Source organism: Mytilus californianus, unplaced genomic scaffold (assembly GCF_021869535.1).
Source record: "Mytilus californianus isolate M0D057914Y unplaced genomic scaffold, xbMytCali1.0.p SCAF_12, whole genome shotgun sequence".
NCBI lineage: Eukaryota > Metazoa > Mollusca > Bivalvia > Mytilida > Mytilidae > Mytilus > Mytilus californianus.
This window is the reverse complement of record NW_026262604.1, coordinates 65,307,559-65,333,417: the sequence shown is the minus strand read 5'-3', so window position 1 is coordinate 65,333,417 and position 25,859 is coordinate 65,307,559. Positions and strand designations below refer to the sequence as shown.

General features: G+C 33.0%; 2 protein-coding genes across 4 annotated transcripts in view; one reads left to right on the top strand and one right to left on the bottom strand.

Moving 5' to 3' along the window:
- Positions 1-555: 555 nt before the first annotated feature.
- Positions 556-25,859, bottom strand: part of LOC127722203 (uncharacterized) — a 60,209-nt gene continuing 34,905 nt past the window's right edge. For both annotated transcript variants that reach the window (XM_052229104.1, XM_052229105.1), the window contains exons 2-3: positions 6,879-7,272; positions 556-2,182 (exon numbers count right to left, since the gene is read on the bottom strand). In XM_052229104.1, the coding sequence (XP_052085064.1) occupies positions 1,460-2,182; positions 6,879-7,235 (1,080 nt within the window). In that variant the 5' untranslated portion in view covers positions 7,236-7,272 and the 3' untranslated portion in view covers positions 556-1,459. The remainder of the gene's footprint in view (positions 2,183-6,878; positions 7,273-25,859) is intronic.
- Positions 11,775-20,004, top strand: LOC127722208 (uncharacterized). 2 transcript variants are annotated; one of them, XM_052229114.1, is made up of 4 exons: positions 11,775-12,899; positions 17,775-17,943; positions 18,413-18,508; positions 18,921-20,004. In XM_052229114.1, the coding sequence occupies exons 1-4, from the start codon at positions 12,834-12,836 to the stop codon at positions 18,992-18,994; spliced, it is 405 nt and encodes a 134-aa protein (XP_052085074.1). In that variant the 5' UTR covers positions 11,775-12,833; the 3' UTR covers positions 18,995-20,004. The 2 variants fall into 2 exon arrangements, with proteins under 2 accessions (XP_052085074.1, XP_052085073.1); XM_052229113.1 differs by lacking the exons at positions 17,775-17,943; positions 18,413-18,508; positions 18,921-20,004 and adding exons at positions 15,050-15,120; positions 15,733-15,801.

Sequence of the window (25,859 nt, the reverse complement as noted above, 5' to 3'; positions counted from 1 at the left end):
ACTGCCACTGGGATACAGGCTCCTGGCTTGTTACAGGGACATTTAACGTGTAGCAGGGTAAAACATTTTAGTAAGTCTCCGTAATCTTGGACGGGGTTGTACCAGCACTACATAAGCATAACATGAACAAAAATATATCTCTGAAACAATGGTTCTGATTGGCTTATAACTTAATGGACGATCACAGATTATAGAACAGATGATGATAACTTACAGTGACCAATGAAGGAAGTAAAAATACTCCGGAAGTGAAAATACTTCCTGGGTTATAGTAGTGGCGCCCGTAGATTTGATTATGGCGAGTATACATCCGGTGATAAGCCTCGTTCGATGATTTTCATCAACGCGGAAGATTGGACGGGATTGAATATGTATTTTATACTACATTATGTGTTTTATAGCATATTATGATTCATTATTAACAATTTGTGTGTTGTCTAATTAATATTGATATCAATCTATGCAAAAAAATCATCTAAACAAAATTGCAAGGTTAACTTTTTCGGGCAGCTCTATAGAATTCAAGCAGGAACTTACTTAATAAATATTCGTAAAATGTTTAACAGTTCTTTATTTCTTATTTTGTGTTATTGTAAATATACATATAATGTTCAATAAAACAATTGCATTGGATATGGCACAAAGACGTAATACGTCATACAATTGTTCACATACCAAGTAATAATTGTTTCATACAACAAATCCTTTAATTCTTCTGTAAAGGTCCATATAACACAATCATTTGCTCATAACTCAGATTGTATAAACAAATCATAACTCAGAACTACATGTAAGTGCATGCAAGTTAAAATGGCGTTTCAAAAAATATATCAAATAATTACTAGTAAATCCTAAATGGATACAAAATAACAAACATTACATGCAGACAAAATATCTAGAACAAGACAAAATAATATCATAATTTTGAACATGTGTATATAAAAGAAGACAAGAAAGCAGATATATATATATAATAGTCATTGTGGAGTAATGGTATGATTGGACCAATCTGTATTGGAGGAAATTAATGTAAATTCAAACTCCATAAGACATTGGTCATAAATAAACAACTAGGCTTATACTAAAAAAATCTCAATTCAATTAAAACTAACTTTCCATCTAATCATTCAACAAAACGAACTAAAAATCTAAAATTTAAACAAAACGAACTTAAGAAATAGTCACTAATTATCTGTCCAATTTCTTATGTACGTACGCAGAAGAAATTCTGACAAAGTTTGAACTTGATATGATCTGTCAATGAGTTCGGCATGTATGCTGTATAATCCATATCGCATTACAGTTTTCATTTCGAGGTATCGTTAATATTAAACAATACCGTTTGTGACTGTGCGCAATTTCGTGCGCACATGTTAATGACATATCATGGTCGTACTTCGTCTTTGGTTAGAACTCCATGAGGGAACCCAATAGCTCAGGCTACAATATTTTCGAGAATTCAGATTTTCTCAAGAGGATGCCAGAAGTCTTCTGTAATTCGTTTGATATTTGTAATGTTGCAATTACCATCGTCACTTAAAAACCAATGTCCCCACTTTTTGGCACGTAATATCTTATTTTTGTTCCCAATGACCCAGTTATTGTTGATTACATACGGCCGGGATGCCTTTCGTTTCGCTTCTGACATCACATACCATTTCCCGTCTGGATAATCTGCTAATGGCAACTCTTTCTTTTGCAATCCTCCAAGCCGTTTGTTGATTATTCCAGACACATATATCTGGTCGTTGTCTCCTTCAGAAATCAGTTTTCCTGCAGGCATGGATTTAATTTTCTTATCTAACTCATATAATCTTCTGTTCAACTCTTTCCAAGTAAGAATCGTAGGGTTAGTTGGGAATAAATATAGAAAACCAATAGCTGTTAAACCAGGTCTCTCAGACACGGGATTTGCAAGAATATCAGCGTTTTTCGTACTAGATAATACAGGAACTGGATTTTTTATCCACAATGCATCAACCTCAAATAAAAATACCTCTTGATTGATTAACAATAATTCTAACAATACATGTGCTCGAAAGTTTGTTAACCTAACGTATCCTGCATGGCTATATGATTGGTCGCCATTTAATGGCATACCGGAAATAGCTACTACATTTATATCCGGCCATTGGTTCTTTATCGTATCTTTAGTGTCCAAATCTGTACTGATAATCAATACCTAAAATAAAGATTTAAATGCAAATTATACTACATAGCACTAACATGCAAAATACAAAGTTAGTGCTTTTCTTGATTGCTTGTTACCTCAATGACCTATGTCGTCCAAAAACCACAATAACAAGAGGTTCCAAGTAGCGTTTACCGCTTACATCGCATTTTGCCCCCCCCCCCCAAAAAATAAAATAAAATGATACAGTGGAAAAATATAATGTGTGTTGTACATTATTGTTAACCTTTTAAAAATATATTATCATCAAGTTTAACTTAAATTTACAATTGAATGCGTCAAAACTTTGAAATTGCAATTGTGTACGTCAAAACCAGCCTTCATTGTTTTTGAAAGAAAAGGCAATCTATTCCGCTCAGATAAAGAAAGAATACCAACAGCTCATCAACACTAAAATAAATTGCTTCGCCGAGCACAGCTGGATACGACCACAGAGGTCCAATCCTGAACAGTTGGGGCAAAAATGGACACAATATTCGCGCTTGAAACAGGTCTGAATTTGGATTGTAATTAAATATTTGACACATAATAGGTTTCTGACACAGAATAACTGTAGTCAAAGAACTTAGAATTGGTTATATGATTTGAATTTATATTCAATTTTTGCTTTTGTGCAATACACCATGCTGTTGCGAATTGACCCCCCCCCAAAAAAAAAAAAAACACCGTCAAAGTGAGACAAAAATGACATACATAATCACGCCTAAAATTAATATACCTTAATCTGAATTTTTAATAGTAACTTCTAAAAATAAATTGACAGCCAATCACCTCAAGACAATACAACATTTCTTTATACATAATTTAAAAGCAGTGTAAGGGAGGTAATCCAAAATGTTGTGTTTGGATTACCCTCCTTACAATGCTTTTAAATTGTCTTAAGTAATAGTCCATAACTAGGAAACCCTTGTTTCTCCCCCTTTTTGCCCCTCATTCCTAAACGGTTTGAGCCATAACCCCCCAAAGCCAATCCTAACCATCCCTTTGTGGTATGGAAACTTGTGGTATAATTTCAGAAAGATCCATACACTGTTCCACAAGTTATTGTCTGGAAACTAGAAAAATGCTTATTTGGGCCCTTTTTAGACCCCTTATTCCTAAACTGTTAGGACCATAACCCCCAAAATATATCCCAACCTTTCTTTTGTGGTAATAAACCTTGTGTTTAAATTTCATAGATTTCTATTAACTTATACTAAAGTTATTTTCCGGAAACCAAATGTCTTCGGACGACGCTGACGACGACGACGCTGACCTCAACGACGACGACGTGATACCAATATACGACCGCAAAATTCTTTGCGGTCGTATAAGAATGATATGAATTGTAAGGTAAATGAATTTTGGAAATAAAAATAAAAGGCCAGAAAATAGAAAAAAAAATTATAAATCCAGATAAAAATCTGTCTTGTTTATTATTTCAGCATGATTCAGTTTCTGTATTTCCATTATAGTCAATGATTTTAAGCAAAAAATTAAACTAGAGGCTCTTTAGAGCCAGTGTCGCTAACTGGGTCTATGTGCATCTTTATGACCAAGATCTCTTTTCGTGATTTTGTATTGCTGATCCTTTTTATGTGTACAATTTCTCTTTCTACCTACTTGTCCAAAACAAAAAAGAGTAAAAGCAAGCATTCTGAGAGTATTGCATGGAAATACATAGTCCCCAACCTTTTAAAAATCATTGTTTTGGAACAAAATGCTAACTTAATCTATAACTTGTCATGGCGTAAACTCTATTACAAATATCAAATCAATATCTCCAAGCATGACGAAAAAAAGTGTGGAAAACTGATTATTTGCCTGAATTTTTAAGTCTGAGGACCATAACTTCGCACAAAATCATCAGACCGGAACAAAATTCAAAATCGATCTGTAACTGGTCATGATTAAAATATGTACCAAATTTCAAATAAATATATTCAAGCACGAAGAAAAAAAGCGTGGAAAACTGAATTGCCGGACTGACGGATGGACAGACAGATAGACAGACGGACGGAGTGTAAACCTAAAGTCCCATTCGACTTCGTCGGTAAGGGACTAACATTCACCAATTAAGGACACTAATAATCACTCCTACAAAGAGTCTACTAACGATCTCGGCAAAACTTGATCTTTTATTTATTTTTTTTTTTTCAAGATAATAGGAAAAATTTTTATTCATATCACACTATTTTACGTGTGATGATACTAGAAATATCCCTTCAAGCGTGAAATAGATATAAGGCCAAAACCAAAAGAGAATTATTTGTTCCTTTTCATAATGTGTTTTAAACACTTGATATTAAGTCGTCATTTTGAGAGGTGACCTTATACAATGTACCTTTGCATCTCAGTTAAGCAAAGAATAATTTATGGTTAATGCGTATTCTGGAATTATCATTGTCGAATAAACAACTTACAATTTCTATATTATATCACTAAATTCGTTTCAGAAAAATATTTAGTTATTGAAAGTATAAATCAAAAGTGTTTCAAAAGAAGTTTGATTTTTATTAATTTATTGATATGAAAATATTAATGATTTAACTGTTTACAAACCTTAGAATTGTTCGTAATATTAAGGATTTTCTAACCCAGGAAAAGATTACCTTAGCTGTATTTGGTATGACCTTATAACTTTTTCTATTCGAGCGTCACTGATGAGTCTTTTGTACACAAAACGAGCGTCTGGAGTACAAAATTGTATTGAACGGAATAAGCCTGTGACTGTTTTCACAAAAAATCTTACGATTAAAATTGATCGTAAGTTATACTGAAATGTGTATGACTTATACGAGTATTTTTACTCTAAAGATTATTTTTTGAAAAGAGCCGCTGGTATCTTTGAGGAGTTATAATTTTTTTATTTTCAAGTGTTCGAAAATCACAGTATATATAGACAATAACTGTTTAGTGTCTTTAAATATCAGCTGTATTTGTACGAGGCTAAGAAACAGGTGTAATGCGAGCTTCGGCGAGCTATTACTCCTGTTTTGAGCTGAGTACAAATACAGCTGATATTTAAAGACACTAAACAGTTATTGTCTTTATCCTGCAATTAATTTTGTACATTTTTTCCATCCCAATCGTTGAATTTGTTTCTGATAGAAATCGACATGACTTATACGCGGACCGCAATGAGGACCCCGAATTGAACTGTGACGTAAACAGTAATTTAACATAACCGTTCGCTCGCAACAGAAGTGGGATACCAGGAGACTATATACGTCTAGTATACGTATATCGCTTCGTGTTATCTGTACACCTGTATTAGTATAGTAGAAAGGTCGATTGCAGGATAAATATATATTTATAACGGTTCCCATGATCTCTAATTAGGCATCTAATTAGTTAAGACGTAAATTGATTATATGGTAATAGTTTTGAGATTATTTTCAGTAAAATCTAAGAATATATTATTGGTTTCTTATCTAAGATAATAGGATTGCTACAAACATTTCACAATAGACAGTGTATAAACATAACACAAAATTAGATATGGAGTTGAAATGAAATCATTTGCTTTTGATTTTTTTATCCTGTTTCACAAAGGCAACGTGACGACAGCCGTGATCGTATCGACGTATTATAGAAGCTTTCAACCGGAATCAATTTGTCATTGCAAAATAACTTTTATAGACTATTTATTACAGGGAGGTTTATATTTAGATTTTTTCTCCAAACGGTGATGATTTTGCCATTTTCTATCAATCAGACAGAAGTGGTTACCGACTTTGTTCAATATGATAATGTGTCACTGCTGACGAGATAATAATTTTGAGAAAGCCATTGTAATTTGCAACTTATACTTAAGAAAGTTTCATATTTCTAGAATACAGCGTTGAAGTGCCTGTCCCCAGTCAGGAGCCTGTAGTTCAGTGGTTGTCGTTGTTTCATGTCTGTCATATTCGTTTTTTGTTTTGGTATAAATTAGGCCGTTGTTTTTCTCGTTTGAATTGTTTCACTTTTTTCATGCTGGGGCCTTTTATAGACGACTATACAGTGTGTGTTTTCTCATTGTTGAAAGCCCTATGTTGGCCTATAATTGCTTACACCCATTTTATTTGAACTCTGGTGGATAGTTGTTTCATTGGAAATCATACCACATCTAATTTTTATGTTGAGAACATTTCCTCAACCCCTTCTGCTTAGATTTGTTTATTTTCTTTTGTCCCTGTAAACTGTACAGTGAAATTATATTACTTTATTGTACAGTATTGTAATAAATATGATAATAAATATTTAAGCTAATTTCAATTGAAATTATATAGTGTGTCTTTCTATGTTGTAATGTTAAAACGTTGAAACCTGCTGCATTTGTTTGCACCTGTCCTAAGTCAGGAGCCTGTTGTTCCGTGGTTGTCGTTTGTTGATGTGGTTCATAAGTGTTTCTCGTTTCTAGTTTTTTATATAGATTAGGTTTTCCTGTTTGAATTGTTTTACACGGGTCATTTTGGGGACCTTTATAGCTTGCTGTTCGGTGTGAGCCAAGGCTCTGTGTTGAAAGCCGTACTTTGACCTATAATTGTTTACTTTTTACAAATTGTGACTTGGATAGAGAGTTGTCTGATTGGCACTCATACCACATCTTCTTATTTCTATGAATTCCCTAACAATCGGACATATCTCTCTTGCTACTCAATATAGTATGATGGCCAATAAGACAACTATCCACCAAAGTTCAAATGAAGTGTATGATTTATACCTGTTGGTGAATTCCCATGTGTTCTGTGTTACACAACCAACTTAAAGCAAATTGAAGGTAAGCTCCATTAATCAGGGTAACCAGTAAAGGTTTGACATTCATTTGTCTCGCCACAGCCAGGACATCTGCAATTTCTTGTCCGTAAGGCATGGATGAGTTAAATGTTGGTTTAATTTTGGTATCTCTCTGATCTTTGTCTGATTCTAAAGGACTGTTTCCTTCCTTGTCTGGAAAATTTACAACATTTTGCACAGAATTACGGAAGCTTTTGTCCTCAAACAACAGGGTGTATGCCATGAAGAATAATGCAACTGCTACCACCAATAGAATCAGGATTGATGACTTTATTTGCCTCATGGTTTATATCTGTGCCGATGTCATGAATGTACTAAAACTGAAATCAGAAATCAGAATTGAAAATTGGTAATGGTGTCGAGTTCATGCAGATAATGTCTATATCAATACATGTATTAAAATAAGGAGTTGTGATGTGATTGACAATGAGACAACTATACAAACATAATATGAACATAATTTGCCGTTTCAAAATTAAAAGGATTCACTGTTCGTCTACTTAAATAAAAAAGAAACTGAAGGGGACGACTATTTGATATTCTGGGAGAGGGGAGGATTTTTCCATATTGACTTCTAGTATTCATTTACATCAATTGCTACACATGCTTATTTTTTTTCCCGCAGCAAGATCTAGCTAAAATTTATACTTTTGTTCACAATCAATTCCTATATTTTGTGTTGCAGATTATTTATTTTCATCCTGTCTTTGGGCAAAATCATTTATTTTCAGCTCCTACGAGGCCAGCATATTCATTTTCGAAATCCCCCTCCCCCTTTCCGAAACCGAAATACAATGGTCGTCCCATTAGTCATTGGTCGCCGATTTTGTTGGCCAGTATAAAAGATAATGATATGTCGTATAATTGCCAAGGAGACAATTATTCATTAAAGGTCAAAGGACAATGATGTAAACAATCATTTGAACTTTGGATGATAGTAGTCTCATTGGCTAACATACCACATCTCCTTATTCTTTAATTAAACAGGTTACTGTTCGGGCTTCAACAATGAGTAAACACCATACCGTATACTGAAAATGAATGAACATACTAGACTACATATAACTTTTATAAATCTAGGACCTGTCATGCCTTAAAACTTAACTAGATGCATCAGTTTGTCTGTACTCATAGTAGATTTTGTGGTGTAAACATGGCCATATTTTTTTAATTCCTTTTGATGAACCTTAAGTATAAGTGTTTTGTAACTCGCTCAGGGGCGTTTTTAAGATATTTGAAAGAGGGGGCGTAGAATGAAATATTTCGCTGAGCGGAGCGAGGCGAAAATATTTTTGGACCTTTTTTTGCTTAAGAAAACATAAAATAATTAATGAATATGATATATTGCCATATTCAATATAATATTAGCAGATTACGATAGTTTTTTTCTTTTTTTAAAGGGGGGCGTACGCCCATTACGCCCTCACCTGGACCCGCCCCTGTCGCTTGTCTTACATTTAGCGTCACGTGGGTGTTGAGCGCCCACAAACGTATTTAATCCCGCCATATTAATTCATTAATTCGTTATGTGTCTGTGCCGGGTATTTTTCCCATATGATATGGCTATATGAATAATTCGTAAATCCCCACTAATATTTATTTTGTAATACAATAATAGTTACAATAGGTATAAATATACCACTGAACAATAATATTCAAAGAATGAAAACAATTATAAACGAAAATATTAGAACCGAATATTAAAACTAAGAAATAGAAAAACCAACCTGTAAATATACATGATATATATTATATAGCTAATGGCGCATGAGTACAGAATACAGGTATGAAAATATATCACAGAAGGGATTATTTGGCGGTAACTAGAAAGCATGCAGGTAAAAAGGTGTGCTTGATTTGGGTTTGTCATTCGTTAAGCGTCAATGTGATATGATAATGAATATGAATACATGTATAACATGTAAAAACATGCACGATTAACAATCATAAACATAAAGAAATATTCTATGCGGTAACATGTCTGTCCTCAGCAAAGAGTCTGTAATCTAGTACGAGTGAGATAGAGGGGGCGTCTCTTCCTACATAAAGGTATACACAGACGTGACGCTGGTATGGGAAATGTCAAATGCATCAATGGGGTGGACTATCACAGAGATTATATAACAGTGGGTTGAAATTTATTTGTTAATGGATCATAACTGTTCATTTTCTGGGAATATGAGAGTGGGTTATGAAATATATGCACGGGTAGGGATTTTCGCAGAAATCAATATATGAAATGGGGGGGGGGGGGGGGTCGGGGACAACCAGAGCCGGATGTCTGTACCCAAATGTGTATGCTGAAATCCCTCCGTGTAATCTAGTGGTTGTCATTGATTGTTTTTTGCCTTTTATAATTTTTCGTAATTGTTGTTATATAAATTAAGCAATGATTTAATCCTGCATGCACTAACTGTATTCAAATTTCTACATAGTCCTGTCACATTTGACCTTGGAAGCAATGATTTAATCCTGTACTAACCGTATTTAAATTTCTACATAGTTCTGTCACATTTGACTTTGGAAGCAATGTTTTCTTTTTCGTGTAATTTTTCTGATATTTCCTTTCTAATTATTTTGCTATTTGTTATTTGTTATTTTTCATTTGCTGTTTTTACTATCAATGTGCCGTCTGAGGTCATATCGAACTGGTGAAAATAAAAATATCAGCATAAAAACGTGAAAACTGGAATAAGAATGCGAAGTCATATATAGATCCATCGGCAATCAATGACCACTATGACGTCTTGGAAGGCTATTTTAAATTTTTGCTTTGACGCCTTCCTGCGTCGATGTAAGGCGTCAAAAGAAAAAAAATATAATAGCCTTTCAAGACGTCATAATTATTTGGACTATCAATGACCATGATTGTTTATTCCTTTGTTGTTTAACGAAAGAAGATGAAGCCTTCGATTTTTTTTCATTTGAACATGTTGAATGGTTGCACAATGTAACTTACAACTTACTAGTTTATTATAATAGTTTAGGTTTTACTAATTGTTAGGCCGTACCACGACGTAAGGTGCGTGCTCAAACCTTTGTCTTTTTTGTCTTTATACATACCACATCTCCTCATTTATTTATTTTCTTTTAGGTCATCGTGCTAGATATTTTTCTGGCACGTGGCTATCTTTTTAATCGTAATTTTCAGGGATAAATTATATCATCATGATTATTGTTCTTCATCATGTTCATCAAATCATACTTATCATGATTATGAAGTTAAATACCAGACGTCATTACCTGAAGAGCAAATTCCTAAAAGGTTTTCTTCATGACGTAGTAAACATATTGTATAAAAGTATGACCAACATCGAGAACATTTCCGTATTATATTTCAGTTGATGTTTTAGACCTGAAAAATGGAGACCATGTTATTTTTTGGAGATCTTTTGTATTCCGGTTGTACCAACCGAGTTGGCATTTCCACCCATATGCGTGCAACAATTTCTTGTTTATTATAATGTCGTGCACCGTGCTCGGGCATGGTAAGCATAATTATACTGACCATGCAGTGCATTTTTGGAAGTCTGATTCATTGAGGTGGACGTGATTGTATAATCATAATGACCATGCAGTGCTTTTTTGGAAGTCTGATTCATTGAGGTGGACGTGATTGTATAATTATACTGACCATGCAGTGCCTTTTTGGAAGTCTGATTCATTGAGGTGGACGTGATAAGTGATTTCATTTGTTTGTCACTTTGAAAGAATACGAAGTATCTAAAATAACATTTCTATTTTTTCTTCAAATTCCATTTAGAAAATAATTAGATGTCTTGTTACTTATAACATGCCATCATATTTGTACACGATACATGTATTGATATTTTAATAAATCATCTAAAATAGTGAGCTATAACACATAAAGTGACCTATACTTAATAACTTTGTGACTGCATCATAAATAATATATAACCCTAGCTATTGATTTTGTAGTCACTTGGTCTACGATCAAGATTATAGTTACTAAACAAATTATTTAAGACAATATACATGTAACTTTCTAAAATCATAACAAAAATGAATCATACCTTAATTTAACAACGAAAACTATGCCATCAGACAGATCACTATAAACTTCCCCTTTCATACGGGGCGTGGAGTAAATGAGCTTGAAATTAACACAATAAAGGGGTAAAAAACTCTAATAACATTTTTGAAGGTTATGGAAAAACGCTTGTGTAGTGCATAGGACTTTGGGACAGGAAAATTGTGTTAACCCCTCCCCCTTTTTTCCTAAATCCGTTATTTTTAGTGTATAAGTTTCATAACATTTGGTTGAGGCAAACTTAAGTTATAGAGAACGGAAACGAAAAATTCAGCATTTTTTTCCATTTGTAAAGGGGCATAACTCTAGAACAGTAAAAGTGACGCCACCGAAATTCAAACTTGATCCGTGTTTTGTGGTAATAAGCATTTTGTATAAGTTTCATAACCTTTGGTTGAGGCAAACTAAAGTTAGGGAACGGAAACTACTGAGTTTGATAACCCAAAGTTTAAAGCACAAACGGGCTCAAATTAGATAAAGTCAACTATTATAATCATTTCAGATTCTATGATTTAACCTTTTCTTTCAGTACTTAAATTAGAGAAAATTTAAGTATAGTGTTTTATTCATGCATCCATCTGTTTTATTAGTATGCAATGTCATAAGCAAATTATTTACTATACATATTTATAACGTGATAAGTAAACAAACAAACAATAATCAAAGTTGTGTATGGTTTTTAAGAGCAATTCTCTGTAATCACCAAAATATTTCGGCACGCACTAAAAAATATTTGTTTTAAACTTTATTAGTTCAATAGAGTCACATGAGCTTAACAAAAAATATTATTACACTTAGCCCCATATGTTTACCGTTTCCTTGGTAACAGGACTTAAAGTGGCAAGAAAGAGGGAAAATGCAGTGTTTACAAATTATGATCAATTATGTCTAATAAAAAGAAAATGATATAGATATTCAGACATTTAAAACTTTTTTCAGTTTAAAAAAAACAAATAAAAATTGTGTTCAACAGTAAACTTTCTTAAAAAAAATCTATATAGCTAAAATAGGGTAAAAAGTGCAATAAAAGGGGGGTTTTAGAGCCTATTTTGATCAGGTGTTGTAAAAAAATGCAGCCATTTCTTATATTGTTGATTATATGAATAGAGAGAATGGATTAAGGTTATACAAGAAAAGAATAAAAATCAGTGGGCAAACTTGACTGTGTTGAAATTAATTGACCCTGAAAAGTTGAGTTGTCCTGTATTTACCTAATCAAATTACCTCCCTTTACGGAGTTCTCTTGTAGAGAAACAAATTAAAAACAGGAGGGAAAATGTAAACAAATGCAGACAACAATGTTATTTTGCGAATTTCTGAATGTTTTATATTCAAGCATAATGGGAAATGGGTAAATTTTTCACAGTGATGTTAGCCTACACTTATATATATGGTTAAGTTGGTGTGATTTGCTCATATTTTGAAAATATTGTCAGAACAATGGAACTGTGTCTGTACTAAGACAGTGTATTTTATAGTTTATTTTGCTTACCGTAACTAACTTTTTTAATGTATTTATTTATATAATCTTCGAACAATTGTTATAAAATGTGTAGCATAAAAGATTTCGTAGGCAATTGTGGCAACTGCAGTGACGACAGGTATTTTTGAAAATGCTTCCATTGGAAAAAGAGACATGTATAAATTTTTGTCAGAATTTTTTTTACTTAAATCTGACATTACATTGTACGTCACAACTGAGGATCTGTGATATTCATAGAAATATTATCATCGAAACAACTAACAAGAGATATAGAAGGAAAAATTGTGGTGTGCCTTCAGAAAATGTCATTTTGAAATATCATAATACTACAAAAGCAGTGGATCGACATGTTACACCCGAGATGTTTCAAAGAATTGTTACAAAGACAGGCATTTTCATTCCTATTGGAACATGTAAGTAGATACTATTTACCTAATACCATTTTTCTTTAAAAAAGATACAGTGATAAACCTCTTATAAAAAAGAAATCAAATGCAGCTGTCAGGTACCCCCCCCCCCCCCCCAAAAAAAAAAAAAAAACAACCAAAAAAACCTTAGGGTTACTAATTATCTACCATTTGGCTATGAACCTTAAGCTTATTGTTTTTAGCATGTGACAGCCATATGAACTTCTTTAATACCCCTTTTTTAAACTTTAAAACATAAAATTATGTGAAGTTCTTTGAATCTTGTTTTTGAGAGACAAAAATTATAACATGAAAGCTGTTTCACGTTTCCTTTCCTTTACCAGATTTGTAAGGTTTTGTACATGATAATCACATCATTTCATACCGGTCCTTATGAAATAAAAAATGTTGCAGCAACAATGCTGCAATGTTGCGGCTGCTGATCAGGTTGCCAGAAAATTGCTGCCGGATAAGTGCTGAATGATGCCGCTAGCATCATTCTGGCTACAGTGCAGCGCTATTTCCTTTCATGACAAAAAGCGCCACAATGTTGCCATAAAGCACACATATAATTTTCTCATTCTTAATCTACTAAAATGATGCCAGAATAGAGCCAGAATAGAGCCAGAACATTGATAATGTCATTGATGATGTCACCAGTGTTTGAGCTTTTTACTGTGGTCATGGTGGTGTGTTAGAAGTGGACCATATGTTGCTTGAGCTTATGATTTTAGTGAAGAATTGGGTGTTCATGTGAAGACTTGTATGTAAACTTAGATTAACATGATTAATTAAATGCATTATATAAAAGTTCAATCTCTCATTTAATTAAATCAAGGGAATTGTCTTCTTCCTGATAGACCTGGAGAGCATTTTCAAAAAATCCTAATTAACAGGGACGAACTATCATCTAATGGGGCGAATTGGTACCTTCTGAAACATAAGTGATGGTTTCTCTTCCCTTTCTCAATTTAACCCTCGCTAAAATTTTACAGAGCATCATCATCATGCTGAAAGAAGTTTGGTCAATTATGTCTTTGTAACCCTCTAAAGACGGCTTGAAAGTGCTATTTGTTTGGAAAAAAATGTAGTATAATCACAAATTTAGATTGCTAATCAGACAAAACACAACACCTTTGACTGAAGTGAAGGGGCTCCTGTTGGGATCATGGAAATTACGTTGGTGTTATTGAAGGTATAGATGTTGCATGTTGACAGTTCATGAGTTACACATTTTAACTTTCCTTTTCCTCAATGTGGGAAAATTAAGTACATTACATATAGGAATAACTTCTGAGGACAGAACTTTACTTTCTTTAAAAGAAAAAGTTATAATAATAACCCTGAGCACACAAAAAAATCATAACGTTAACTAAAGGAGTTAAAACTTTTTCTCGGGTATACTTAGCACTAAACTTGCCTGGTCAGACGTTACTTTACCTTTTTAGTCAATAATTAAAGGAAGCCAGAATTTAAAGGCATTAGTGGCGCAATAGTGCCAGAAAACTAATTTGCATACAAAATAAAAAACAATATATGCATTGAAGCCACAACATGTTGCGGCAACGAAGCCACAGCATTTTCTGGCACCAGTGCCAGAAAACTTATTTGCATATGAAATACGCTAATGCAGCATCATTGCCACAACATGTTGGTGCAATGAAGCCGCAACATAGCCCTAATGTTGTCACAACTACATGTATGCACCAGAAGGCTTATATTCCGATAAGGGCGCGGACAGCCTTCTTTTATTCATGTTTACTTGAGATACATGTATGTTTTAAAATTCATGTTTTTATGTACATACATGTACATGTATATGACCCAACAAAAAAGTATGTGGGTTTACTGTACACCTACCTACCCTAATTTCAGTATATGACCCAACAAAAAAGTATGTGGGTTTACTGTACCCCTACTTACCCTAATTTTTGTCCCCTACCCTAAAGTTTTTTTGACTATTTTTGATTAAGTACTGTCAAAGTCACAATGTTGCTCCCATAGACTCAATGTAAAAAAAAAAAAATCCCTACCTACCTACCCTTTTTTTTTCAGCAAGTGACAGTAAACACACTTTTTTTTGTTTGGCCTAAATAGTTTTGATAGTGATACACAGAATGAGATCAATTGTGTATCTATTTTCTTTTATATTACAGCAATTTGTAGACTGTGTACATGGTGTAGAGAAAAACTATTTGGAAATAACAGTATTGAGCATGTTGAGGAGGTATGTCTTTTCATATACATGTATAAATATGATTCCCTGTACACATGTATACTCAATAGTCAATAGTGAGTTTATTGTTATGTCATGTATATATATATATATATATATATGTATGGGATCCAAATTGTAACTACATGTCAAACTGCATATGTACTCAGTTTTACTATGACAAGAATAAGAAGATCTTTCAATTCAGAAATAACATTAAACTTTAAAGTTCCAATTTGGTCTTCATATTCACTAAGCTTTTGCACATTTTATTTGGTAAACTAGTTTCATCATTAAGCATTAGTAAAAAATCTATTAAAATAAAAACCAAGGTTTTAATTGATCTAATTTACATGTACACTTAGGGCCAATAGGGGTTAAACTATGCATTCATACATGCATAATTGAGGGTAAATTAAGGGTAAATTTCTAAATCATTTGTGTATAAAACATACCTCAACTGAACCCTAACCCATTCATATATTACTAAACCCTCTAAGATACATGTAGGTTGGTTTTTGCTTCAATATTATCATGTGTATTCCAGAATTCATTATTGTTCCAATTTCAATTAGAACCTTGTTTAAAATATTCTTAAAAAGTTTTTCTTTTCTTTTAACTTAGGAGAACACTATTGAGACAAATACAAAGAACAAGATTGCAGAAGCTGAAATACTACCACCTTAGAAAGAAAGAGGGTAGGTATGACTGTATATAAAATAGTATCATTGCATACACTTTGTAAGATGTCTCATAAACTTGACTTTATAAGATATCTTGTAAAAGTATTTAAGATATCTTGTATAATATCAGATTATTACATGGCATTTTTCATATCGCATGTATTATCAGCCCTAGGTTTAATATCAGCCCAAGAGCCGCATTGCTTGAGGGCTGATATTGGCCGAGGGCTGATAATACATGTGATATGAAAAATGACATGCTATGATCTTTTTATCATATGCTTCAACAATGGAGAAAAATAACAGATTAATATATTGATCTTTTTACGTGGTTCTTAAATAGCAGTTCAAAGAGTGAAATATTATAAGTTACATAGTGTGCTAGTGACCTAATACGGTATATATGGGGTCAGTAAATTCCATATGGGGTGAGAGCAAAGCTCGAATCCCCATATGGAACTTACTGACCCCATATATACCGTATTACGTCACTAGCACACTATGTAACGAATTTATCTTACCGACTATCTTAACGTGTGAAATTTAGACTAGTGACCTATCAAAATGAGCACTGAAGTTTTCAATACTTTGAGCATTAAGACACTTCTCTCATTGATCATACAAAAACAGCTGCCAACAATAACAACTTGTTAGGTTTAAATGTGTTTTATGAATTCATTTCAATCTTAATCATCAATTTCTTCGTCTGTTGAAATCTTTAAGATGTTTTCTCAATACCGTTTTGTTTTTATAAAGGGACGCAACACCACTTCTAACCGTGTATGAAATAAGCCCCGCCTCCTTTCTAACCTTATATGGAATATAAAGGGGACGTAACTCCACTACTAACCGTGTATGAAATAAGCCCTGCCAACCTTATAACCTTATATGGAATATAAAGGGACGTAACTCCACTACTAACCGTGTATGAAATAAGCCCCGCCTCCCTACAAACCTAATATGAAATATACACAGTCTCCACGCGGACGCTTTAAACCAATCATTTTCCTAGAAATGTATAGGAGGTAAGATAATCACGGATGTCAGACCCCAAATGTTGTACAATCAATATGAAATCTTTCTATCATATGCCTCAACAATGAAGAAAAAAAAACAGTATGGTATATTTTAATACGGACGATAAAAAAATAATTCAACAATATACATAATAAACACTGTTTGGAAAAGTCAACATTTTTAAAGTAACTTTCTTAATTATGTTAAAAATGCATTTATTTTATCATTTGTGTATTGTTTGTTTTTTTTCCATTTTACACAATATACTTTCCAGTATCCAAATAATTGTTTTGTACCCTACTTTGTAATGTTTTTCACTGAAAACGTACCATTGAGGTGTATTTTTCAGAATTTGCCGAGTATTACCGGAATGCCATGTGATAACGTTACGGAAAGGCATGTGATAAAAGTCGAAGCATGTGATAAACCGGAGGGGACATAGAAATACCGGTGTCCGTCCGTCCGTCCAAAATCGGTTTCTGGACTGTTACTTTTGAACACCTTCATATTATTTCTTCAAACTTACACAGTTGAATGTTATTAGGTAAGGAAGATCCCTATTGATTTTGATGTTTCTAGTCATTCAAAGGTCAAGGTCACAAGTGCTTTATGGAAATATTATATTTTAGCACCAGTGGGGGACCCCGGAGCCTCCTCTTGTTTAGTTTATAAGATATCTTATTTATTTTTTTAGATATCTCATAAATTAGATATAAGATATTTCTTTAACTTTATTTGATATCTTATCTTTTTATTCAGACATAGGAGCCCTATAGTAATCAGCTTTCCGTCTGTCCGTCACAAACAGTTTTCACAAAATAAATCAAAAAGGCTATCACAAATCAATGTGAAAGTTTGATGGCTACCTATCAAAAAGCAGGGATATCACTAGTGAGCAATGACTCACAGCACATCTTGTTTTATATTGTGTCTATCAGAATTCATTTAGTATCCAATCTTTTGTAGGCACTTGATAAAGTACCAGGGAAGCGTTACAGGGTGAAGGTTGTTGACACAAATCTTGATTTAGATGTAACCAAGAATAAGGAAACAATAACCAATATTACAAGTTTTTACAACTTTAGATTTAAGAGCAGTCATTTGAGGATGTGGCAGACATACAATATTGATGAAGGTATTACTTTTATATTCAACATAAAGAAAAAAACAGATTACAAATAACATATAGTTTTAAACATAACACAACCACTGAAAATACAGGGTCTGGCTTGTACACAGGTGGGTAAAAGAAGTCTATAAGTACTCAACCCTCCTCCGAAATCCTGGTTCAGAGGTTAAAAGTATATAAAGACAATTAAAAGCAATACCAATACTAAATTCAATAAGCTCAGCACTTCATCTTAAAACATAAAAAATTAAATAATCTTAATAAAAAGGTTGCATTAAGCCTATTGATAAAAGACCACAAACTCCTAGACTAGAATGGATGCTATAAAAATTCACGTAATTTTATATCATAACGACATAAAAAATCTATAGAGTTTATGATATTGAAGTTGGTTATTTTTTTTAAACTTCCATATTGATCAATTTAACAAACAATAAAATGAATACAGGTTCTTTAATTACAATTTTCATTTCAGGAAAGCTTGTGACTTTAAAATCAACAAAGAATTCTGTGCAGTTAAAAGTACTCAATGACTGGACAGAGATGTCTTTTAATGACCTCATTACTGAAGGTAATTTTATAATTATTTCATTTACTAACTGTCATGTGCAAAACTTAAGCACACTTGTAAGACAATGATCATTATTATATTTTGTCACAACAACCGAGAAAACCAACACAAAACTCAATAAACATTGTTATGCATCATTTAAATTCCCTGCTTGTGGGTTACAGGATTATGGGTATCGACAGAATCTTATTATAGATAATCAGGCTGCCCATTGTTGAAAGAGAAATTTATACATGTTGTATTGTTGTCCTTTTTAGGTCACCTGGCCCATTTTGAGTCCGTCTGGCATAAACTTTTTAAAAAATCTTCTGATACAACTTGGCCAATTGGAACTGAACTTGGTTAATGTAGTAAATTTGAATTTTTCTATTTTTTTGGGAATCAATTTTTATTTTATTTATCCTCTTTTTAGGAACAGAACAGGCTTCAAAACAACAGAAGCAGACATTCATTTGGCTGCATTCAAGAGTTCAAGAACCAGATTAGTCTTGATCAACACTTCCTTCAAGTCAGCTGTGAATATAAGCTAGAGAAAGGCCCATTAAAAGATCAGGCAAAAGTTCTATATGCCCAAAAGCTGTCAAATAATGTACATCATTGTCCTGATATGCAAGCAGTCTTACTAGAAAATGCATGTACTACAGACTTGAGTGCCAAAGAAATGTGACGGGCATTGAAAGTGAAAAAGAAAACGATTTTCTTTAGCATCAAACAGAAAGAATTCATGACGGATTTATTTTATTTATCTTGAAAGGATGCAAGAAGCAGCCATATTGGATTCAACGACATTATATTTTCCCAATAAATAGGCGAAATAGAAAAAAAAAACGCCTACCTTAAACTACTTTTTATAGCTTATATCCAAATTTGAAGCATAAACAAAGCCCCAAAACATACTATGTTACAGTTTTACACTTGAAGTATTCATATGACGTCATGATGTTGCTATGAAGTTTATGTGTCAAAGAAGTCAACAACATTTTGTGGAATTTTTATTTTAAGCAACTATATGTCCAAATAAAAAACAGAAACAATATCTTTATTGACTATTGCATTAGAATGGATATAACTGTATTTTATTTTAAGGTTTGTGGACGTAAATCTAGATTTTACTGTTGCAATTATTCGTTTACCTAGCTCTGCTACAGGTCGCTAGGTAAACTCAATTTGCGACAGTAATATCTACGTTTTATGTCCGTAAATGTCAAAATACAATACAGTTATCTCCTAAATTACCTACACATGATTGCACCAATATGAGTTTAATATAATGAAATTTGCATGTACTTAGAAGGTGTTTTACTTTATTTTAAATATTTAAGTCGGACCAGCATTTTACCCACATTGCTTTATAAATAGCAAACTTTGTTGATCTGTATCAGTTAAAAACTAATATGCACAATCAGTTCTTTCTTCCCTCTGTATTCAATTACAAAATTAAATCTTTAAAAATGTAAAGATACATACTTAATTTTAGAAAGAAAAAAAAATTGTAAAATTTTCAAATTCGGTTACCATAGCAACCATTTTTATTAAATTTCATTAAACAAAACTATTTTTCTGGACTGAAAAATTTAACTGATCAATTTTGTTAAATTGTAAGAAATTTAATGCCATCTTTGTATTGTTTAAATATGGAAATTACTTGGAACATTATTGACTTGTAGAAAAATACAATTTACAGAATTTGAAAATCTTGTGTTTTTCATTCATTAAAAATATTTTTTGCAAATATTTGCCCATTGATTTTATTTTATATTCTGGAAGACCTATATTGGTTCCTTCTAAATATACCTAACATTTTACTAGGAGACGCTGCATTCAAGAAAAAAATTCACTTGAATACCCTGTATTTACGCATTTTTCACTGAAATCCAAATTTGCCATATTAGCATATCTTTACTAGCTGGTAGCAAAATAACTGATAATGGTAAAAGTAAAACATATGTGAATTTCAAACAGCTTAAAGGTCAGTTATATTATATTATTCAGAAAAAAAGGATATGTTACACATAAATCAAGTACTAAACAGTGCAAAATGTTGTTTTTTCACTTTTTCAAGAGTTAAAATATGACCTTTTATTGCTAAAATCAACTTATGTGGTTTCCATGGCAACCAGAATATTCCGGAACAATTTGTTGCCTGTTATTGCCTTTAGGTATGGTACTGGCTATTATATAAAAGTTTCATCAAAATCTGAGACCATGTGTGCCAGACCCTATTAGAATTTCTTTGGTGGTTACAGAGAATTGCTCTTAATCATTAAGAAAGTCATTTTGCTGGAAAACTTAAGACTTACTGTTTTAAACACTTTAAAATGTATTAGGTAAAGCCTGAGACTATTATACTAATAGTATAATAATCCCAGGTGAGGCACCGTCTATATTACATGGACACATGTTATTTAATCATTTCTACTGCACTTGTCTCGGCACACTGGGTTATTCTAAGACGTAGAAGCTGACTTGGCTGCTTTTAATACACTTGACTATACTAAAGTTATCCTTATCCTTGTAACAATTTGTGAAGTTGTTAATCCTAACACTTATAATTAGGAGGCTGTGAACTGTCGTTGAGTCAATGTTTTTCTGCTGTCAGTTTGGATCCACTTAGTCCTAATATCCGCATTGAAATGTTAAATAGCTATTATTTCTTTGCTGAATAGAAAGTTCATAAATGTGTTTTGGCATCAAAATCTTCCTATCGATGTTTTGACAAAAACAATGCACTTTTCTATCAAAGCCGGTATTTACCTTTACTCATCCTTTGCGTGTGACATAGACAGAAGCTATATGATTATCAAGTATTTAACTATCCTGTCACCTGTTTATTTTTCAATCAAACTATTATCACTTGTTAATTTATAGCCGCCGGCCTGGTCAAAATATAAACATGTTGCGTAATCAGTAATGTCAATTACGCTGCTGGATAACTCGGACTAAAACAAAATCGGCCTATCACAAACTCGGACTAGAACAAACTCGGCCTACCATTATCTATATGCAGAAATATATCTGAACAAACTCAGACTACGATTAGTAGATTGTGTGGTAAACGTTTTTTTCAGATTTAAAAAAAAAAACAAACTTAATATAAAATAAAATGCTTCGCTGGGCGCAGCTTGATACGACCGCAGAGGTCGAACCCTGAACAGTTGGGGCAAGTATGGACACAACATTCAAGCTTGATACAGCTCTGAATTTGGATTGTGATTAAATATTTGACACAGCATAGGTTTCTGACACAGAAAGAATGTGGTCTAAGAACTTCAATTTTTTTAATTTACCTATTATGGTCCAATGTCCAAAATCAAAATACATGGTTAGATTCAGCATATCAAAGAACCCCATATATTCAATTTTTGTTGAAATCAAACAAACTTTAATTTTGGACCCCAACTTGGACAAACTTGAAAACTGGTCCCATAATCAAAAATCTAAACACATGTTTAGATTCAGCATATCAAAGTACCCGAAGAATTCAATTTTTGTTAAAATCAAACTAAGTTTAATTTTGGACCCTTTGGACCTTAATGTAGACAAATTTAAAAAACGGGACCCAAATTAAAAATCTAAAAACACGGTTAGATTTGGCATATCAAAGAACCCCAATAATTCAATTTTTGATGAAATCAAACAAAGTTTAATTTTGGACCCTTTTGACCTCAATATGAACCAATTTGATAGCGGGCCCACAAATAAAAAATCTAAATGCATGGTAAGATTCAGCATATCAAAGAACCCCATATATTCAATTTTTGTTGAAATCAAACAAAGTTTAATTTTGGACCCCAATTTGGACCAACTTGAAAACTGGGCCAAAAATCTAAAATCTAAATACATGTTTAGATTCAGCATATCAAAGAACCCCATTATTCAATTTTTGTTGAAATCAAACAAAGTTTAATTTTGGACCCCAACTTGGATCAACTTGAAAACTGGTCCCATAATCAAAAATCTAAACACATGTTTAGATTCAGCATATCAAAGAACCCTAAAAATTCAATTTTTGTTAAAATCAAACTAATTTTAATTTTGGACCCTTTGGACCTTAATGTAGACCAATTTAAAAAACAGGACCCAAAATTAAAAATCTAAATACACGGTTAGATTTGGCATATCAAAGAACCCCAATAATTCAATTTTTGATGAAATCAAACAAAGTTTAATTTTGGACCCTTTTGACCTCAATATGAACCAATTTGATAGCGGGCCCACAAATAAAAAATCTAAATACATGGTAAGATTCAGCATATCAAAGAACCCCATATATTCAATTTTTGTTGAAATCGAACAAAGTTTAATTTTGGACCCCAATTTGGACCAACTTGAAAACTGGGCCAAAAATCTAAAATCTAAATACATGTTTAGATTCAGCATATCAAAGAACCCCATATATTCAATTTTTGTTGAAATCAAACAAAGTTTAATTTTGGACCCAACTTGGACCAACTTGAAAACTGGGCCCATAATCAAAAATCTAAATACATGTTTAGATTCAGCATATCAAAGAACCCTAAGAATTCAATTTTTGTTAAAATCAAACTAAGTTTAATTTTGGACCCTTTGGACCTTAATGTAGACCAATTTAAAAAACAGGACCCAAAATTAAAAATCTAAATACACGGTTAGATTCAGCATATCAAAGAACCCCAATAATTCAATTTTTGATGAAATCAAACAAAGTTAAATTTTGGACCCTTTGGACCTCAATGTGGACCAATTTAAAAACGGGGCCCAAAATCCAAAAACTTAATACACGGTTAGATTCAGCATATTAAAGAACCCCAAGAATTCAAGAATAAAACCCCATTGAAATTGATCAAGAAATAAGCAATTTATACGAAGTATCTTCTTTTGCACAATACTGTGCAATTGAATATTTCTTGCTATTGCGCAATACTGTACAATTGACAATTTCTTGCTATTGCGCAATATTGTGCTATTGGATATTTCTTGCTATTGCGCAATACTGTGCAATTGAAGATTTCTTGCTATTGCGCAATACTGTGCAATTGAAGATTTCTTGCTATTGTGCAATACTGTGCAATTGAAAATTTCTTGCTATTGCACAATACTTATTATATAATAATTTACACATTCTGTTTGGTGTGTATCTCCTACCATATCATTATAATTTGCTTTTAAATATAAATCAGAAATAACCAACTTAAAATGGAAAATTTTAAAAGAAAAAAAAAAGGAAAAAAAGAAAAAAAAAAAAAAAAAAAATCCCCCCCCCCAAATTTTTTGAACCCCCTTATGGTTCATCACCCCCAAACTCAATCCCAGCCTTCCCTTTGTGGTATGGTACCTTGCAGTACAATTTCAGAGAGATCCATACACTTGAACACAAGTTATTGTCTGGAAACTAGAAAAATGTGTTTTTTGGCCCCTTTTTGGCCCCCAATTCCTAAACGTTTCGGGCAATTACCCCCAAACTCAATTCCAGCTTTCCCTTTGTGATATGGAACCTTGTAGTACAATTTCAGAAATATCCAAACACTTACACACAAGTTATTGTCATGAAACTAGAAAAATGCTTGTTTTTTGCCCCTTTTTTGGCCCCTAATTCCTAAAATTTTGAGGCAATTACCCCCAAAATCAATTACAGCCTTCCCTTTGTGATATGGAACCTTGTGGTACAATGTCAGAGAGATCCATACACTTACACACAAGTTATTGTCTGAAAGTTACAAAAATGCTTATTTTTGGCCCCTTTTTGGCCCCTAATTCCTTAACTGTTGGTACCATAACCCCCAAAATCAATCCCAACCTTCCTTTCGTGGTATTGAACCTTATGGTGAAATTTCATGGAGATCCATTCACTTAAACTAAAGTTAGAGTGCGAAAACCAATGTGTCTTCGGACGACGCCAGACGACGCCGGACGACGACGACGACGACGACGACGACGACGACGACGACGCCAACGTCATACCAATATACGACCAAAAAATTTTTAATTTTTGCGGTCGTATAAAAACAAAATATATACGAATTTCGTTATAGTCCGATTTTGTGAGGCTGATAATGTTATAGGCCGACTTTGTTATAGTTTGATACGGGCCGAGATATCAGGATACTTTCGATACACTCGGGCTTTTACGTCTTTAATAAACATTTGTAAATATCGTAGAAAAAATGGCGCCGGAAAATGTTCATTCACGAAATACTTTAAACACGGTTTTTATTTTCTCTTCAACTGGGGGGACGGGATGAGACCCCTGTAACAGGGATTATTGTACTCCCGTCGGGAGGTTCACATATATGGATCTCATGCATGTCTGGGGACTGCCGTAGGAAAGCATACGGGTAACATAAACATACAAAATGGCTGACAGTTCAAAGTATGCATAATTTATAGAGGTCAGACACACCTAATACCATTTACAAACGTAAATATTGAAAAGATTACTATATTCTTAACAATAAGAATTCTTTAATTTCATGAATAAATTAAAAAAGAAAACAACACACACCTCGAAATAAATATCAGGCCCTCTTAATTTTCAATGAATTAAACGTAGAAACTGCTGTCTAATGTAGATGTGTATTGATTTTATCTTCCGCGCAGGGCAGATCCGCGAAGTAGTGTTTGTGATGCCCATTTTCAAAAAATGAAATTGAATTCATTTGAAATGTCGGTGAACATTCAGTCCATTTTTATTCAAGCTGTAAGCTTATCAAAATAGAAGTAACTCAAAATTTCAAAAGCATCTTCCTAGAATTAGTATTCAATCACTAGTTCTACATTATCTTGGAGTCGAACACACATCCTAAAGTAAGATAGTCTGTCCAACTTCCGGTTTGAGGCCGTTGCCATAGGAAAGTAAATTGCTATAGCAAGCTAAAGCAAACTTTCCAAAAATCAGCAATTTTCCATTTGTAAAGGGGCATAACTCTAGAACGGTATAAGTGACGCCACCCAAATTCAAACTTGATCTGTGTTTTGTAGAAATCAGCATTATGTGTAAGTTTCATAGTATTTGGTTGAGGCAAACTAAAGTTAGAAAACGGAAACCAATTTTGGGACGTACGGACGGACGTACAGACGGACAAGGGTAAAACTTAATGCCCCCTCCGCTACGGCGGGGACATAAAAAATCAAAGCACTGTAAGCGCTATAGGCAGTTAACCAAAAACCAAAGCAAAAATAATTATGAAAACTGTGGCAGTGTTGCTTCATTTTTTTTTTAAGATTTGAAAGAACAAACATTAAACATTCGTATATTGTACATGTATGTTTATTTAATGAATTGATTATTAAGGCAAATTAATTAATATTTTATCAAGGTTCTCAAAAGCAATGCATATATCAATGTATATTTTTAATGATGAGTTTGCAATGG